Below are 19941 nucleotides of genomic sequence, written 5' to 3' on the forward strand. Positions count from 1 at the left end.
AATTTTTATTTGAATTAACTTTACTCTTCATTCAAAAGAACTGATGACCCAAAAGACTAGTCTTACTGTTCCCACAGCTGGCCAACAGGAGAAAAATACATCAGTAATTGTAAGAATTTATGAGCAAAAGTAAAGAAAAATTTATGACATTATTTCAACCATACTGTATCCAGTGTCAATGAGACCTTTAACTTAATACGAAGCTCCATCAGTTATAATTTCAAACTGCCCAGCAATATCTAATACAGTAAAATCTGTCTGAGCCGGAAACTACATTGGGCGGAAACCTGTACAAGCCGGAAGTTTTGCAGCATTATCTTAAGATTTCTCTTTATAAGGCAGAACTTGCGTAACGCGGACGTTTAACTGTCTTTCACCTACCTCATCTATCAACAAGTAAAATTAGAACCCGAGTAAGGCGGAAAAAAATGTTTTTGATTAAATGTTAATTTCTTATTTAATTAATAATTCTTTAAATATTAATAAATTCTTGTTTAATTAATAATTAGTTTAAATACTGATAAATTCTCGGACATTTTGTTACAGTAAGTATTGGTTAAGTATATTCTGTTCTTTTTTCTGCCGTCATTATTTTAGCATTTTGCAGTTAAATTATATTCATGATTTGTAGAAATATATTTGTTTTTTAAGTGCAAAATTCTGATCTTTAAATAATTCTCACGAAAAAATAAATTCCTATATTCCATAATTTTAAAATTTAGGAAAATTTACCATGAGTAAAAGTGAAAATCCGCTCTGTTTCAAAAATTTAAGGAAGAATCGACTTCCTGTGGAATGGAAAGCGAATAATAAAGCGTGGCTGACAAGTGCTATATTCGAGGAATTTTTGAACAAATAAAACAAAATAATGGAACAAGAAAATAGGAATATTCTACTTTTGCTAGATAATGCAACTTGTCACCCAAAAGTTTAACTTTCAATTATTCGTTTAGTCTTTCTACCTCCATGTACAACATCAATTCTACAGCCACTAGATAATGGAATTATACAGTGTATAAAATTGAAATACAGAAAATTGATGCTTCAGCATATTATTGCAAGCATGGACGACTGTAAGAGAGTATCTGAAATAACCATGAATATTGACGTGTTAGATGCAATTGTATTTTTAAATCATTCAATCAAATGCGTAATAAGGTGCTTTCGAAACTGTGGATTTATTCGTGGTAATGGCGGAGATTGTGGAGAAGTTGTTCGTTATGACAATTCTATTGAAATCCAAACTGATTAAGAAGATTGATGCAGATAATTCTGCGAACACGGATAGTTTTGTTTACAAGAATGTTTTAACAGAGACTGATGAAATTGATTCAAAACCTATAATAGAATCGCAAGATGGTAACAGTGTGAGAGATTCAAAAGATGAACAAAATGGAAAAGATAGTGACGAAATAGAAATTCCTACTTCATCGCCAGTGTTAAATTATATTAACGCTATCAAATTGTATGCAAAAATGAAGGTGGTAAATGAACTTCAAATAAAGGCCGTAGAATTGGCGTTCTCTTTTAATCGCGCGAGAAAGCCCATTAAAAATACAAAACAGTTAAAAGTGGACACTTTTTTCACATAGATTTGATTGAGATTTTGTGTACTCATGTATATTTTGAATGTCTATTTTTGTTCTTATTCTAATAAATATAGCATAAATAGTATAATAACATTATTCACAAACATCTTACTTCCCTTGAGCCAAGCAAGTACAACGTTCCGCTCAAAAATTATATATAATTAAGGAAATGCATGTTCACTATGTCTAAGCCAAAAAACCTGCTTAAGCCGGAAATTTTACTCGGTCCCGTGCAATTACGCCTTAGAAGATTTTACTGTACAAATTAATTGAAGTTGTAAATATGCTTTAAACCACACCTCATGTAGTATTCAACACAAAAATTCAACAGTAGCTGTCTAAACATCATACAGGAGAGAGGAAAAAATCAACGAACCTGACCCTCTCAGGTCTTTAAGACCTAAAATCCCAATCAATATAAAGAAACTCCAAATTTTAGCGCAAGAAGTCCCTAAACTTATCACTGACTCATCGGGAGTTCCCCACAGTAGACTACGGACAAATAGCGTTTTGTGTAGGTTTGCTCTAAAAAATCACAATAACAGAAAGAGAAGAAATATTATTGCAAAACATGATACAAAAAACATTCTAAAATTCTGTATGATATATTTATAGACAATTTTTTAGCAAAATGTTTTTTTTTTGGGATGAGCATGTTCAGAGTTAAACAAAAATCGAAAATCATTTTGAAAATAAAAAGTATCTCAATCTTCAGGTTCAGAGAACAGACTTTGTAACTAGAGGGGTGGATTAGGGGGAGTGATGCTAATGATTTAATATATTGTTATGGTAACAAGCTGAGCATATTAAATTTTGAGTTTACTTGTTACATTGTGATTTAATTCAGGAAAAGGAGTATATTGTGATTCTAGAACTTTATAAGTGTTGGCAGAATTTAAACACAGAAAATATTGTGCTGTTGGTTTAACTGAACGTATACAGATGAGGTGTTAGTATTAGTGTTGTCCATGCTACGAGTACGGCTGAAATATTTCTTCTAGGATTACTTTATTATATATTAACTAGCTTAGAACTTAATTAGAACTATACTATTTCTGACAAAAGTAAGCACGCGAGATTTTACTGAGGTTTTATCCTCAGCACATAATACGAATCTTCTTTTGAAAAACAAAAGATTGAGATCTATTTCCGTAATATTAGTTTGATGTAAATGATATTAATTTTTTTAAATCAATATGAAAAATAAGTTTGAAAAATATACAAGCGTGCATGTGTGCGTATATGTAATTGGATTTCTGGTAAGTGGCTTTACTACTCTGTAATGTAAGAAAATTCTATCGTTTGCACGGAGTTATTAGTTTTCTGTGCACTTTTAATAATACAACAAAAGAAAACCAGTCTTAGCCTGTTAACGTTATGAATCTGGAATACACCCCGTAGATTATGTAAGTGTATTTATTAATTCATAACTTGCCATAATGATTAAATGAAACTTGTGACACTAAACACTAAAGTTGACTTTTTTATAAATTAATTATTTAATCATGATCTCTAACATACTTGTACAGTCTTCCCTTGCATGGCGTAAGTGTTTCAGCTCTTAAAATGTACACCTGAAGATATTCTATGCCACAGGCAAACCACTCCATTAATAAGATAATATATAGGTAAGGTGGGACCATTTGATTTTTAAAAGGTGAAATTTTAAATCCATCCTTTATTTTCAACAAATCATTAATTACCCTTGTAATTGTAAACTCTTGTAAGGTTGCATCTGCTATTAGAATGTACATCTGAGTTTTCCATATCCTGAAACTGTAGTCTTTACCATCAGTAAACTGCTTTTTATGAAATTATTATGTGGCCTCTGGATATATACATTATAAATCCAACAGCCTTAAAACCAAAATCTTAGAATTGCTCTTGTTCTCCCCAAGTCTTTTATTATCTCCAATAAAAATATGTCTAAAGATTTCTATATGTCCATATATATAACTCTTCTTTGAACACTTTCATGTCTTTTGTTAAATAGTGTGAACAAAATACATCATAGTATATGGCCTTAAATTTCATAGCTTAGACTGGTTAAGTTTTTAAAACATCTTTAAAAGTTTTAATTTAAAATTTTGTTAATTTGCAGAATCATTTTTAACTGTATTGTGATGAACATTGCCGTATTTGTAAGTGATATTTTTTGACTGTGGCATTATATAATGGAGTTCAATTAAACTGGACTTTTGTATCTAGTGAAGTGATCAGTGCTTGGGTCTTTCCTTTTTCTTAGTTACAGGGTATAATTAGTTGATGGTATTAAACTCTTGGATATTTTTAACTGTATTGAGGATGCTGAGATACCAGTAAATGATGAAATCAGTTGGAAAGTTTGACAAATATTAGGCAAAATTACCTTAATTATAGTAAATTTAAGGCAGTGCAGTTGTCACAATTTGGAACACATTCCTGATGTAAATAGAAACCTGTATGGTGTAGCATGGTTGAAGGAATGAATGGATCTGAGAACAGTGGTGGATAAGCTACTGCAGCTGTTAATGAAGCTATGTTGCTAGTTGTAAAGCTAGAATTTTAAGAATGTATTTATGAACATGTTGCTTACAAGTTAGATGTGGGAATTCTTTCTTTTAATATTCTCACTTGTAATATTGTGTAAAGTTTAGGTCTTATTATCTGAAAAAACGATTTTGACTTATTAAGAGTTCAGAAGAGAACTGCCATGATTATTCCCAGTGATGTAAGGGTTCTTGAGAAAAAAGTTTAAAATTTTTATTATTAAATTTTATAAGGTTATTCATGAGAATGATAGAATAAAGACTTGAATTATATGTTCTGAAGATAATAGGATAAGAGAACACAAGCTTAAGATTTATAATTGGCTTATAAATTTGTTGCTGTTGGAGGTAGTGGAAACAAACATGTTAGCATAACAAAGTTTAAGGACAAGAAACCTGTTGTTCCATTTAGGCTGACCCAAACCATGAAGCTAAACTATTAAAAGAAACTTGTATACCATTCAAATATTTATAAAGCCTTCCATTAAACTCTTTAAATTTACTGTATTCACAATATCGGAAAGCAACCCATCCCAAAAGCCAGCCACTGTTAGAAAAGTAAAATTGTCTTAGCTGAATATGACTCTTGGCCTGCCAAAATTGTATCACTGTAGTTGTAATTTTTTTTTTTTTTTACTATTAAGTAAAAAAAAAATAAAAAAAAAACTAATACACAAACAACACTATCATTCTTCTTTAATAATCTTAAACATGCATACATTATTATTAAATATGTTGTATGATGGATATTTTCTCACATAGGTTTTCTTGGAAAACATGATGAAGCAGTCCTCATTGATATGTCTAAATAAAGTAAATGGTACTGGTAGATGTGCAAAATAAGATATTACTTAAATAGATCATCCAGATTATCCTTAGCACAGCTAAGTTACCAGACACCTTACTTTCTAAGTGTTGAGTAACAACTTTTAAGTCCAGTTATGAGAGTTTAGGTAAGAAAAAAAAAAAAAAAGAAAGGCTAATTTAGACAGCCACTTCAGAAGCAAGGTTTCAAGCAGTCAGAATGCTCATGAAAAGTGGCTGGCATGCTAAATCCAATGTTGAAGTGAAACAAAATAGTCACAGAAACATATAAGAGAGAATATCTCTATAGAGTATCCACTTTTAGTTTTTTAGGTTCCACTAAATTAAGTGCAAGTGAGAAGTACGTAAAAAAAAGCATTAACTAAGCAGGGTTACCTTCACCAAGTGTTGAGGTGTTACCAGTAAAGATAGAAAAACAAACTAGGATAGCTTTAATTATAGACAAGATTAAGACTTTCAAATAAGAACATTATATAGGTTATAAATTAGAGGAAGCTGTTTAACTCAATTTGCTCATTTAATGTTGATCCAAGAATCTCATTAAGCTGTTTATTAAAGATGATTGAGCTTCAACAATACATCTGGGTATTTTGTTCCAGGCACTCTTGACTCTTTGTATACAGGAATGTAATCTGTTATTGGTGCTAAATGTACCTGTTCTAAATTTCCAAATAGCCTCCATAGAGACTTTCTAATTTTAGTTTTAAGACAACAGGGCAGAAGGCTCTTGCATAGAGTATCTTTTGTTTGGAAATTTTTTAAAACTTATGTTTGTGTGCATTTTTTTTTGTACAGTTAGAAATTTTTTGTAGTTATTATGCATGTTTTTCTCTGTATGTTGTATATGCATATTTGTTTTGTCTTTGTTGTACAATTGTTAAAATATAAACTGCTAAACATATTTGCTCTGTTCAGTAGTGTATGTTTTCAATCTTGGCTAGTGTTGTTGTACTGCCATCTCTATACTAGTAGTAGTCTTCTGAACCATTTTAACAATTCAGTGTCTTTCCAAAGCTAATGAGCCAAAGCCTGAATACAGTGCTCCTCATAATGCCAGACTCATGTTTTATATAATGAAATTATAACTTTGTGTACTGGTGTACAGTATTTCTGTAGATACAACCTTAAATTATATATACCATATCATTAGAGATAATAAACAGTAGCTTAAGAAAAAAGTTGAAGGACCAAGTTGTTCTTTATTCTTTTTGTATGAGATTCTTTCTTTTCCCTTATTGATTTGAATTCAACCCTTTTTTTTTCCCAAATGTTTTTATGGTGCTTAGCTTCTGATAATTAACATTATACTCTGTCACAGAAGAGAAAATTTTCAACACTCAAGTTTTAGAACTTGGACGAATTTTACTCTGTAATTATTTGATTTTATTAATTTTGGATAAGTTTGATTGATCATTGTATGAAATACCAGTTACTCTTAAAGAGAGTAGGTGTGGATTTGTATGTACCAGTTTTAACAGACAGAAATTTCTGAAGCTTTACATATTGCAAAAAATAGTTATGTTGCAGTTTAATGTCACTTGAGAAAAGAAAAGTGTTTGCTTTCAATTTAAGTACAAATTATGATTGTTTTTGCACTTAACAGGAAGAGACAACAGATGTCTATTTAACTCACTGAAGTGAGCTATCATTTACAATAAAAGTTAGAAAAATTTAATCCATATTAAGAATAATCTTTTGCATTCATCTACAAAATTTTAAAATCTTTCCAAACTCGCACTTGAAATACTCGTCTGTGGAAGAATTAGTCTGCCACTAAGCTTGAATATTCAATTTGTTAAGTGCTTTAAGAATGAATTGTGGCATGCGACTTTTAGTGGCATGCTAACTCACTTGTGAGATGTGTTGAAAAAAATACTACTATTAGATATTTACTTTTTATTCAAAGCTATTGGCTACTTAAGAGAAAAAATAAAGTAAATTTTATTCAGGTATGAATTACAATTTTCCTTATTTTTATTTTAAATAACAATTAGTTAATTTAAGATGGTTCTTACTTTTAAAGTTTTGATTTACAACTCTGTCACTCTCTATTCCCTAATTTTGTTCTAGTATATAATCAAGTAATTTTACATCAAATATTATCCAGATTGAATAACATTTAGGGGTTACTCAAGGTAGATGAAATTTTACATTGTAACTTGCATTATATCTGTATATTCTAAACATTCTAAAGTTTATTTCTAGCACTCGAGGCTCAAGTTTCTGCTGCGAAACATTTGCTGGAAGAGTGGGGAGTTACTGACTAGGAAAAGGCAATGTGTATTGACACAATAGCAAACAACACTGCTCAGAAATGGAGTATGTGTGCTGTTAGAACAAATATTTGGTAAGAACTTATCCTGGAATGTGTTTTCAAGAACTACAAAGTTTTCTCAGGATCCAGAAATTACAATTTTCAATTGATTCCAGCAATTCTGAGAATACATGAACCAATCCAGTTATGAAACTGCAGCTGATCATGATGGAGTTGCAAAAACCATGGAGGAAATCAAGGACAGTGTCACTAAATTTGCTACAAGATAACATCAGGTCAGCCAAGCTACAGATTATTATCTTCTCAAACTACCCATAGTCTGTCTTTGTGGCATATCTACTCAAGGAGTACAGTTTGTAGCACTTTGAATACTGTATCATGCACAGTGGATGACCAAGGTATTACATGGCCCCAAGAGACATTTGGGACAGTTTAAGCCAACTAGCCTTGAGGAAAGGGGACTTCATGACATCTGCATTTTAGTTGTTTTATATATCCTAGGGCATGGTTAATTGCTCCTTACAATGATGTTAGGAAGGTAGATTTTCTTGTTCAAAATCTTTCTGAGAAAATCGTGTTGGGCATCTGTTATATCTCAGTGAGCAACTCTTTGGTTTGTCATTCTTTGGCTTTAAACTTTTTTTTTTTAATATGTAGTATTTTAGTTTTAGATATATTCTTGGGCCATGCATATCTTACAAGAATTGTGTAGCACCCTGTGTAGCTAATAAATCTTCTCCCTTGATCCTTATGCAGATTCTTTTCAAAAAAATATCTCTCTTTGTGAACTTTGCTTTCTCAGTGTTAGTTTAAATCATTTTTACTTTCCATTTAAATTCAGTGTACCTCATGTCATACGTTATGCTTTGTTTCACAAAACTTTTTCATTTTTAAAACTCAAATTGTCACATATCCTCTGTTAATGTTAACATCTTCTTTTACAGGTTGCCTATATCCACTTTGTTTTTGAATTCCTTATTAATCATTTAGTGGTTTTATTAGTTGATCTATCCCATATTTTTTCTAGACAGTACTGTAGTTAGTCTCATCAGTTGGTTACTTAATAGTTGAATAATACCAGATTATGGGTTGTCTGCTGAGAAGCTTTTTTACCCCACTGAATTGCAAACATCTTTCAAAATCAGACGGTTGTAACAATAGGAATTGTACTTGTTATTAATTAATGTTTCTTTTGCTGCTAGATGTATCAATTCAAATAAAAACTGAGTGGGGTTTGATGGTGATGGGGAATTCTATTTTAAAAAACAAATTACTAGTTACTGCACTGTACACTAACTTGATATAGTGTGATAAATTAGTGTGCTCTTTTAACATATTTCATCTTTATAACATTTTATATCATTGTAGGATTTAGCAGCTGTCAGTATGATATTCCCATTGCTTCTGACTTATGCTCGAAACATGGGAGCATCACATTTCTTTGCTGGGATCATTGGTGAGTCAACCAAAAGTTGTAATTCAATCATGACTTTTCTTCTTATAATTGAACTTAGTATAATTAAAAAAAAAATAGCTTATTTAACTTCTGAAAACACTTGAAGTGGAACTGTTAATTTTAAACCAATGAAATTTAAATAAGTGAGAAACATATAAATAGACTAAAATAGTATTTGTTTGTTATTACTATTTTCCAGTTGTACAATTTGACAGATACCATTATTTATTATTGTTTTTTTTTCAGGGTCATTGTATGGGGGACTTCAGCTGTTTTCCAGCCCTCTAGTGGTAAGCTGACTGGTGTTGTATTCTTATGTTACTATTTCTAGATAGTATAAGAAACAGCTGAACCAAAAGAGCTTCTAACTGCATGCAAATTCTCTCTCTCTCTCTCTCTCTCACACACACACACACACACACACACACACACACACACACACACACACACACACACACACACACACACACGATATTCCAAATTATTATACAAGGAGTCACTGTAATATTTAGTAGTTTTATTTTTTTTATTGTAAAGGTAGCTAATGATTGTTTGTAATCATCCCATTGCTTTAAATGTCATTTAGTGGTTATTATTATACCATTGTATTAAAATGTTTAGTACTAGTTGCCATGTCTAAATAACTTAGATACTTTGTATTTTACTTTTTTTTTCAATCAGTTTTCATTGTATTTCTATAGGATAATGAGGAGCCACTTGGTTCAACTAGGCTGTTGCTTTTGGTTTGCAAATAATTGGGTCATTACATAAAGGTTTCAAATAAATGTGTCTACAAGGCTAACAGAATTTAGAATCACTTATCCTCACCATTAAAGAACAGTTTTTGATTTATTTTTTAGATTACTTGTCTAGGACAAGTTAGAACAAAAAATAACTTGCCCACATTTGTTTAAAAAAACACTTTCAGGCACCTAGTGATGTAGTAAATTGAAAGTTTTTTTTTTTTTCCATTATCCCATGGGAAATTATTGGTTGTTTACAAAGAAAATATATTTGGCCACATCATTAAATAATATAATTAGCAAATATTATAGTGTTTTTACTATTTACTTGATGATTCTAAAATGCTTGTAAATAGAGTTTACCCTGTTTCTAAAAGAGCATGAACTATTTTGCTCCATTCTATGAATGCAGTTATAACATGGAAAAAGTATCAGCTTTCTGTTGGGAACCTGTGTAATAATTTATGACTGTCAACAAGAATTTGAACTCTATCAATTAGTTGGCTCATGCATTATTTCAGCTTTGTTATCAGTGGAAATAAAGTAATAACTTTATATAATAAACAGAGGAATGTTACATATTTGAAAGCAACATCTTTTAATTTTGGTTTATTTTAGGTATAAAGACTCAAACAGGAAGATTTACTGCATGCTATAACTAACTTTGCAATATATTTTTCTGCACAGGCCAACCAGGTCTAGACCCATAGTAGCAAATTTTAGGGGGTGGAAAAATCCTGGCAACATCATTTAAAAAAAAAAAAAAAAAAAATGTAGTGAACACAACACTAACAACCTTTTTTAGCATTTTTTTTGTGTATGTTAACTGACATGTATTTTAGTATTGAAACCAAGATCTATAAAGTGTTTTATACCACTTGGTTAAGACTATGTCCAATTCATGGAGCTTGGTTGGGAACAGCACTTCTGGTTAGGTCTATTGATGGAAAAAACTTTAATACATCACTGACCTGAAGTATTCTAATGCACATAAAATGTACATGTGTATGCCTGACATTTATTTGAGCAAAGAAAACGTATTTTAAAACCTACATTTAAAAGCCATATATTCATTAAAGCACAAAAACAATGCAGTATCTCATTTCATTAACTTATCTTTAAACATGATATTCCTTTAATTTTATCAGGCACTGTAGAAATGATTAATCAGTATGGTTCTTTCAAGTTGTAGCAGAACTGTATTAATTGGATTTTTTTAAAGTCAATTTATGCAAAAGTTATAAAACTGAATTACCAGTTGATGTTTTTGGTGCAGCAAAAAGACAATACTTGTATCAAGAGACATGACATTTACATTAAGATCCTTCATTGCACTGAAAACTGTTGTATGGTAATTTAATTTCAATATACTTGTATTATATCCAAGAGCTACTTAAGACATATTGAAAAGCCTTATTTTTATTTTTGAAAATTTATGAAAATATTTGTTTTTAACTAGAAATTCTTCCAAACATCAAATAACTTGTTAAAAATATAAGTTGACAATTTACTGAAGCTATTTAGTTGTAACATCATAATATAAACAAAACTAGCTTGTGCATATAAAATGTTTACTCTTCTCTAATTATTAAACAAATGTTATTATCATGCTATGATAGTAGTTTAATTCAAGTAGTTTTTCATTTGAAATTAGTTATCTTAAAAATACAGGTTGTTTCTCAGTTTCATTACAACTTAAATAATGTAATGTAATCTTTTAGTTAAAAATAAGATTAAATAAAAACTCAAGTTTAAAATTTTTACAATAATGTTATTTAACCCTTTTGCTGCTCTGTGCATCATGTAATGTTACTCTAGTTAGCTGCTCTGTGTGTCATATGACATCTGTTTTTTTTGCCACTGTTTGAAATCCCAGTTGATACTCTGTTGTCTCTTGATATCTGTAAATAACTAGACAAAGACTGCAGCCCTCAGTTATCCTCAGATAAACATGAAAGAAGCATGTGCTTCAACAACTTGCAGTAGGTCAAAAAACAGTGAGTGTTAGATGAATACAGTGATGAGTAGAAAATATATATTGTCATCAGACATATCAGCTAGAAAAGACAGTGAAGACACACTTAACTGACCCCTCTGCTCCTCCCTCCCTCATCGCACCAACAGGCCTACACAGAGGTTTTTTTTTCTTACATTAGAAAAGTATTGTTGTTAATGTAGTGTTGATAAATGAAATATTTGTCTTTATAAACAGAATAACAATTTTGTAGTCAAGCCTTCATATGTGTATAACTGAACAAAACTGTTCTTCTACAGGGTAGCTGGAGTGATGTCAGAGGGAGAAAGTTTGTTCTTCAGATCTGCTTTCTTGTCAGTGGGACCAGTTATGCTTTACTTGGTGTAGCTCCTGATCTGAGTTTTGTTATTTTGGCTCGAGTCATGGCAGGTAGGCGGAATGTGGCATTGAACTAACAAGAGTCATGCCTTGCACCCAAGGTTAATTAATCATTCTCTCTTTCTTGTGCCTAGGCTGTGAGCATATGTGGGTGATCATGGCTCTCCATCATTTCTTCTCTTGAGTTAACTGGATGATAATATAATCATTTTCTCAGTCTTTCTTGTCAGTATTTGATATTCTAAACCTTCTTAATGGATAAACAAGCCCTGGGAATTTTAACTATCTTTTATTGTTGTTTTTTTGATAAGTGATTTTTTTGCTTCTGCCCCTTCTAACACTTCTTCATTTGTAACTTTTTCAGTATATCCTATTCTGAGCATTCTTCTTCAAAACTATATTTCAGTGGGCTGTGACTTCTTAAAATTAATCATGAATTAATATGAAAAAATACAAAAACAACTTTTTGTTTTGAAAAAAACCAAAACTGAAGAGACATTCAGGGTTTTTATATTGTTTCTTGACATCTTTACAAATCACCTATAGTTCTTATAAACACAATTGTTACTGTCCTTCATATATTCTTGTGTTATTTATTATACAAACTAGGCTAAACACTAAGCTCTTACTAAAAGTTCTTGTGGATTAAAAAGTAAATAGTTATTGTAAATTAGATACTACTTGTGTAGTGGACAAAATAGTCATGCATTAAGATGCAAAACGTGCAACAGAGATAAAGTTGGCATATTTTGACAAGAAAAAAAAGTGATTGTGCAATACATATTTAGGAACTTGCATCAGTATATGGCTTACAAATTTAAATAATTACTGTCAATCCCATGTGGGATCAGATTCACAAATGTGCACTTGCCTAAAGGTCTATATTTTCACCTTTAATTATAGCTAATATTGTGTGATAGTCCTACACATTAGTGCATTTACTACACATGTAAAAGAGAAATAAATATGAATGTTTTCATTCTAGGATTATTCAAGCATTCTCAAACATTATGTAGAGCCTATCTTGCTGATGTCTCTCTTCACAATACAGAATCTGGTGTGTTTGGTCGTTTCAATGCTATGTCTAGCCTTGGCTTTATTGTAGGTCCACCAATAGGAGGACATTTAGCTGAAGCTCCTCATGGATTTTTCTGGGTGTGCACAATTGGAGCATCTGTCTTTTTATTGTGTGGTGGTAAGATTTTGTTGTTGTTTTTGTCCTGCTGTTATTTCTGAAGTTTATAGGTTGTATTATGCTTCATATTATGGGATTGATTCCAGATGTTTTGTAATGATAAATTACTCGTTTATTTACATTTATAAAAAAATTTTTTTCTTATTATTAGTAATATATTAATTACCCAAAATACAAAGTTTAGTATATTTAAGTTTTTATATATTAAGTTGATGTGTTGAACTTGGATAATGGTAAGAAAACAGAAGCTTATTTTTTTTCAGAGTAGGTTGAAACATTTTTGTCAGTTCCTTATCTTTACTTATATCACATAGTTTAGATTTTACCATGTGTGTACATAAACAGTTTCATTTGTCAGCTCTTAAAAAAACAATTGTTAATGGACAAGGTAATTAATTTGCTTTGATTATTAATTACAACTTTGTATGGAAATCTCTCTCTTTATATGTGTATAAACTGTAATTCAGTGTGAGGTGAGTATGGAATCTGCATAACAAAATTTTAATATTTTCTGCTTTACCAAACTTTCTTTATTTTACCACTTCATAGATCACAAACTACTCTCCAGTATTAAAACTATAAAAAACATAAAACTTCTTGTTAGGTTTTGAAGAGGGGCTGGGATTCTTTTACAGTAGGTGTCTGTGACATGCTAGTGATAAATGTCAACAATAAATGGAAGCATGCAGTCTACCTGTTTTAACATAATACATATTCAAAACAAATCACATTTATATACAAAAATTAATTTCACTCTTGATTATCAAAGTTATATCTAAAGCTTTAAGTTATTCCATTTCTTGTCAAAAGTTCATACAGACTAGTTAAGGTACTTTTAGGACACAACTGACAAAATGAACTATTTTTCTCTGTTCTGTTTCTTATTACGCAGTCTGAGATAGGTTCACTTACGTTATCCCATGAGTTACCACAGTTGTATCCAGAATTTCAAACAATTGTTCCTTTTTCATTAGAGTCCACACAGGCAGGTTCAGTTACCTTAGAATGTCCTTTGACAAGACAAGTTACTCTCCTTTATCTCTTATTACTCACTTTAAGTGTTGCCATTATGACTGAACTTACAACTTCATAGTTTAATTTCACTTTAATTTACATTACTTGTGCTCACTTGGTCACCTATACATACATTGCCAAACAGAGGTCTAGAACTTTCCATAAACTACAAGATGCTATGATTTAATAATACACACTTAAGGCACTGAGAAACATATACAGAATATGTGAGTAATATGAAAATAATTTACAACAGTTGAAGACACACACACACACAAAACATATAATACTCTTACCATTACTATTGTTATGAAAACTAAATAATCATTAAATGAACTAAATAATAACTTGTGCACTAAGCAGTCTTTGTGTATATCCAACACAACTAAATACTTTTTTGAAATATAATCTTTATAACTTAAATATAAATAAATATAAAAGTCATATATTCATTGGTTGTTTTAAATTCAGGTTATCCAATCAATTTTTGCTAACAATCTGAAGTCAAAACATAGTTAAAAGAAGTTTTTAAATTAACTTCAGCAGTAAAATAGTTCTAATGTTGAAAATTATATTACCTTGAAACAATACACAAATTCCATAGACTGTGAATGTTATTTTCAAAAAATGCTTTACTTGTCCTTCATAACCATAATTTTTCCACAAATCACCCACAGCATACTATAAATCTGAAGTATGCCTTCAAGCCTCTGGATTTCTTTTTATTAAACATTTCACTTCCTATAGGCTTTCACTTGAATTTTAAAGAAACATTAAAATGGTCAGTAAAATGTTTTTAACGAGTAAACTTTTTTCTCTTCATTACAATTCCAAAATGGAAAAGCTTTGAAAAACTTTATTCAGTCCTTTAAAATAAAGAGAATTACAGAAGCCAAAATGTCTACTTACTGAAAAAATCAAACCATTCTTTTGTTCTTCATTATGCATTGTCTTTTGTTGTTAGTACATAAATCGGATATGATGCAAGTACTAAAATTTCGGAGGAGAGACTAACTCTTGTAAATACATGTACAGTAGGTAGAGATTAAAGTTATACTGTACTTACTAGAGATACTTGTGTAAAGTGGTACTATACTGATTAGAGATAACCCCATATAAAGATGTATTGTATTGAATAGAAATTTACTCAAGTCAACAACTGGTGTCCTAATTAGAAATAAACCCATGTGATGAAGTATCATGCTCACTAGAAGTATACTAATGTCAAGAGGCTGTATACTGGTTACAAATTAACCCATGTGTGGAGATACCTTGGTGAATAGATATATACTTGGGTAAAAAATACGTATACCAACTAGAAATAAACCCACATGAGAAGGTACTATGCTAACTGGATTGGATATACTTTGGTCAAGAGGCCATATATTGACTAGAAATAAACTCATGAGAAAGTATCAGGCTGACTAGAGAGATACTGAGTTTAAAAAGCTATATCTCACTTGCAGTATACTCAAGTGAAGAAATACCATGCAGACTAGAGATATATATGAAGCATAACACTTACATTAATATACAAGACATGAATCATAAAGCAGTCTTCAACACTTACATTAATATACAAGACATGAATCATAAAGCAGTCTTCATTATTTTTACCAGTACTACATCGAACTAACAATAACTTGTAAGTTTAATGCACTTCAGTTAACTGATTTAATGTAAATCAGTCATAAAATTTAGCTCTTTCAAGATTGATTCAAAAAATATTGGTGCATCAACAATTTAAATGTCACCTAATTGTACAGTGTTGATTGTTTTGAAACCTGTGTTTATTCAATGATCATATTCTATGCGGATTGTTTTACCACGTTTTTATATTGCTTCTATACCAATATTGCATTAAATGTGCTTAATGTTTTTGAAAATACACCAGATTGCAAACTTTTCCTTAAAAGATTAAAACAAACAGGACAAAACAAAAACATCTTGCCTCACAAATATATAGTCAAGAATCTCCATATTAAAAGGCTAGATCTGCCCTTGCACTTATTTATATTAAGCACTATTGTGGTTTAGGTTATCAAGTTTGATTAACAAAAAAAATGAGCAACTTTTTTCAGTGAATGTAATGACAGGCATTGCAGTTTGTAAGATTCTAAGAGAAAAAATCTTGAGTGTAGGGTCGAACAAGTCAAGCATTGAATGTAGGCATTGTTTAGTGAAGAATAAGTAAGCTTACTTGTACTAAAAAGAGAATGAATATACCTAATTTAGTAAAAGACCTAACAAATTTAGGCAAACCAGAGGTGTTATAGTTTATAAAAATAACTGGAAAGAGTGTGATTTGATTCACATATAGTTTCACAAAGAAACTTAATTTACTAATGCTGTGAATTAAGGTGTTCGAGGAAACGGAAACAGAGGAGACTGTCATATATATACACTGTACCTGTTGTGCAGGATTAGTCTGACTTTGGATGACTTTCAAGCCATGCTTATTCTTGATAACAGAGTAGTATGAAAGATAAACATTGGTCCTAGTAGGAACCCTCAAAATATATTACTTGTTCATTAAGCAAGTCATTGAAACATTAAACAACAAGTTACTTTGAGTAACTTTTTTCAGTATTTACTTTTTAAAAACTATTTATATTTTCAAATACTTCTACTCAAACTTAAGTAATTTTAAGAGAATTACTGCCTTTCATTTTATACATTTTGTTACTATTCTGAAAACTCATTTATGGGCAGGAACTTAAAATGCAGGACATGCATTCGAACTCAACCAATTATGTGCATTTCTTACATCAGTGGGCTTGCCATCCCTCTAGTGGCTGGCCAAGTTACAAACGTCGCTTCTTTATCATGGTAGCTCGTGTGTTCAGGATATCGCACTCAATCATTTCTCTTGAAGGTGATGGAAATCTTTGCCCATATATTCATAAACTGTTCATTTTTAAATGCATTATGAATACTTCTGTATCCCTGTAATTTATGCTGTGTTTTGTTTCTAGATTTCATGAACTGCAGATAAGTGTACTTTTTACCTTTGTTACTTTAGTACTTATTTAGTACATACGTTTTTTACTCTAACTTGAGTATACTTCAAGATGAATGCTTGAAGTTGAGTAACATATTTTATATCCCTGGAAGAAAGCCATAAACACTTTGATTACATAAAACAAAAGAACTATGTCTAGAATAAACATGGAAAATATGTACACTTTTGTTACAAGAAGAAACAAATAAACATACAATTCTTAAAGTAAAATTTCACTGTAAAATAAATTTGATAAAAGCTTAAATTATAAAAGTATTGTTTTCATACTGCTAAATATGAACAATTTTGGATGTTATTATTTTAACTTGTAATTTACAATAAAGTGCCTTGGTTAAATCAACCAAATTATAATTGATAATGTGATAGTTTTTGCTCTTACTTAGGTTTTAGCATTAAATATGTTTTGTAAAATATATGCTTCTATGTTAGTATTATTTCTTTTTCAGGGCTAGTTTGGCTTTTAATACCTGATGTGAAGCCTATCAACACCAGTAAAGCACAAGAAAATGCAGGAGTTATGCAGATCATCCATTTTATTAGGCAGATTAAGTGGTTGAACCATTGGGATCACTTGTTGGTACGCTTCTTCCTAAGTTTTGCTGTACTCATTTACCGTAGCAATTTTGCTTTGTTACTTGAATATACGTTTAATTTTAGTGCTAAAACTGTGGGTTATCTAATTTCTTTCCAAGGAATTGTAAGTGCAGTTTCTGGCTTCTTTGTTGGTACTTTGACACACTGGTACCAGTATCAGACAAAACTTCTGCTGTTTGTAGCAGTCATACAAACATTATCTCTTGTTGGGTTGACCTATGCACCCACTACATTGATACTTATGTGCTTCTTAGTACCATTATGCATAAGTAACGCTGTTGGTCGAGTTTCCATTACAAAGATCACTGTTGATAGGTGCCATAAAGATGAGATTGGGTCAGTTGTAGGTCTTGGACAAAGTATTACATCTATGGGGCGTCTGCTCTCTCCCCTTGTTGCAGGATTTGCTCAAAGCATCTCTGTCCATGGGCCAGGAGTCAGTGGAGCAGGAAGTGCTGCAGTTGGAGCCATTATTCTTTCCATGATGAGCAAGAAACAAACAATTGCAGGTCTGAAGAAAGACTGATCACATATATAGTGTAAACAATAAAATAAATGTTATTGTTGCTTTTTGACTTACATATTTCCTTGTTAATTGTAAATACCAAGTCTTCCATGTCATTTTTATGGAGATTGTTGGAATTAAATGTTAATGCATTGATATGTATATATTGCCTTTATAACATCACATGTGATTTGAAGTTTGTAATTCTCAGTAAGGGAGAGAAAGAAAAGGTGTCTAGAAAATGTGTATCTGCCAGAAGCTCATTGTCTGTATACATGATTTTAAAACTATTATACTATAATAATGATGGTTCCATAAGTATAATTTATGTTTGACAAGGTTAATTAGTACTTAACTTTATATTGAAAGAACAGATGTATTGAAAGAAAATTTCTGCACATTGTGATATGCACTATATAGTTATATGAATTTATACAAGTCGAAAACTGTGAAATTATGACAATGACAAAATACCTGCAAGGTTTGGATTTAATAGGTTTCTTTATATTGTCCTAATTAGAGTACTGTAGGTTTGTCAGTTTGATTCCAGGTATTGGAATCATTCATTCAATTTAGCCACAGAAAAAATACTGGAAAATAGAATGTTTTAGGTGAAGAATATATCACCATTTTACTCAATAGTTTGTGAAACAAATATACGAGAATTATTTCTGAAGTATATACACAAAGTTAAATCTGCATTGTTTATTGAATAAATTAGCATATGAGTAAAATAATATCCATCACAGCATAAGAGGATTCAGAATTAATGATGTACGTTAATGTAATTGGTTATTTTTAATACTTTTTGTTCTTTGTATTACAAGGGAAAAGCTATTAATTTCTTTTGATTACATTAAATTTATTTTCTACAATACCAGATATTTTAAATGGTTGTATTAATTGTTTGCAGGCCAACATGTTGTCACCTTCTGGTACAGCAGTAAGTCTTTGGATTTTTAACGCTAAAATTAGGGGTTTGATTCCCCTCGGTAGGCTCGGCAGATAGCTCATTGTGGCTTTGCTATAAGAAAACACACACATCAACACGTTTTAATTAATAAACAATGGAACTTTTGGTATTTACTCATCTTATCTTTAGATCAGAATAACTTAACAAATGTGAAGTTCTGGCTTAGTAGTTGTAGCACTGAAGTCAACTGGCAATTTCAAATTCTCTCTCTAAGCTTGACTTTTCAGCCATGGGGGGTGGCATATTGTGATAGCCAATCATAGTTTCATTGGTATCGGTAAAGAGTAACCTCAGAGTTGGTGGTAGTTAGTGTTGACTAGCTGCTTTTCCTCGAGTCTATCATTTCCAAATTGGTGACAGTTAATGCAGATAGCTCTTTAGCTTTGTGCAAAATTCAACAAAAAAACAAAGTATGTTTATGTGTAACTTAACTTTCCGTGATGATATTCCTTCAATTTGTAGGTTTATGACATGTATTGAAATAAGTTGTATCATAAAACAATAAACTGAAATACAAACTAGATCAACACTGTAAAGATTACAAGAAGAAAACCATCTCAGAATGCAAAAATTATTATGATGTATGTAACCTAATCACTAATGAACCATGAGCCGGCATGGCCAGGTGGGTTAAGGCGTTCAACTCGTAATCTGAGGGTCGTGGATTCAAATCCTGGTCGCAACAAACATATTTGCCATTTCAGCTGTGGGGGCATTATAATGTCGGTCAATCCCACTATTCGTTGGAAAAATAGTAGTCCAAGAGTAGGCGATGGGTGGTGATGACTAGCTGCCTTCCCTCCAGTCTTACACTGCTGAATTATGGACGGCTAGCACAGATAGCCCTCGAGTAGCTTTGTGCGAAATTC

General features: G+C 31.1%; 1 protein-coding gene across 11 annotated transcripts; it reads left to right on the forward strand.

The window, feature by feature from the left end:
• The first annotated feature begins 2303 nt into the window (after positions 1-2303).
• Positions 2304-18255, forward strand: LOC143229235 (major facilitator superfamily domain-containing protein 9-like). Of its 11 annotated transcripts, none has more exons than XM_076461273.1 (7): positions 2304-2848; positions 7148-7289; positions 8586-8673; positions 8920-8963; positions 11691-11820; positions 12755-12964; positions 17447-18255. In XM_076461273.1, the coding sequence occupies exons 3-7, from the start codon at positions 8604-8606 to the stop codon at positions 18118-18120; spliced, it is 1128 nt and encodes a 375-aa protein (XP_076317388.1). In that variant the 5' UTR covers positions 2304-2848; positions 7148-7289; positions 8586-8603; the 3' UTR covers positions 18121-18255. The 11 variants fall into 11 exon arrangements, with proteins under 11 accessions (XP_076317388.1, XP_076317380.1, XP_076317383.1 ...); XM_076461265.1 differs by having other exon boundaries at positions 2315-2848; positions 7148-7815; XM_076461268.1 differs by having other exon boundaries at positions 2315-2848; positions 7148-7492.
• Positions 18256-19941: the final 1686 nt, after the last annotated feature.

Source organism: Tachypleus tridentatus, chromosome 10 (genome assembly GCF_004210375.1).
Source record: "Tachypleus tridentatus isolate NWPU-2018 chromosome 10, ASM421037v1, whole genome shotgun sequence".
Lineage (NCBI taxonomy): Eukaryota > Metazoa > Arthropoda > Merostomata > Xiphosura > Limulidae > Tachypleus > Tachypleus tridentatus.

Coding starts and splice junctions, on each gene's coding strand:
- LOC143229235 (XM_076461263.1), top strand. CDS start 2,786: ATGAAAAATAAGTTTGAAAAATATACAAGCGTGCATGTGTGCGTATAT. Junction 2,849..8,585: donor TATATGTAATTGGATTTCTG/GTAAGTGGCTTT, acceptor ATATCATTGTAG/GATTTAGCAGCTGTCAGTAT. Junction 11,821..12,754: donor TTTGGCTCGAGTCATGGCAG/GTAGGCGGAATG, acceptor TTTTCATTCTAG/GATTATTCAAGCATTCTCAA.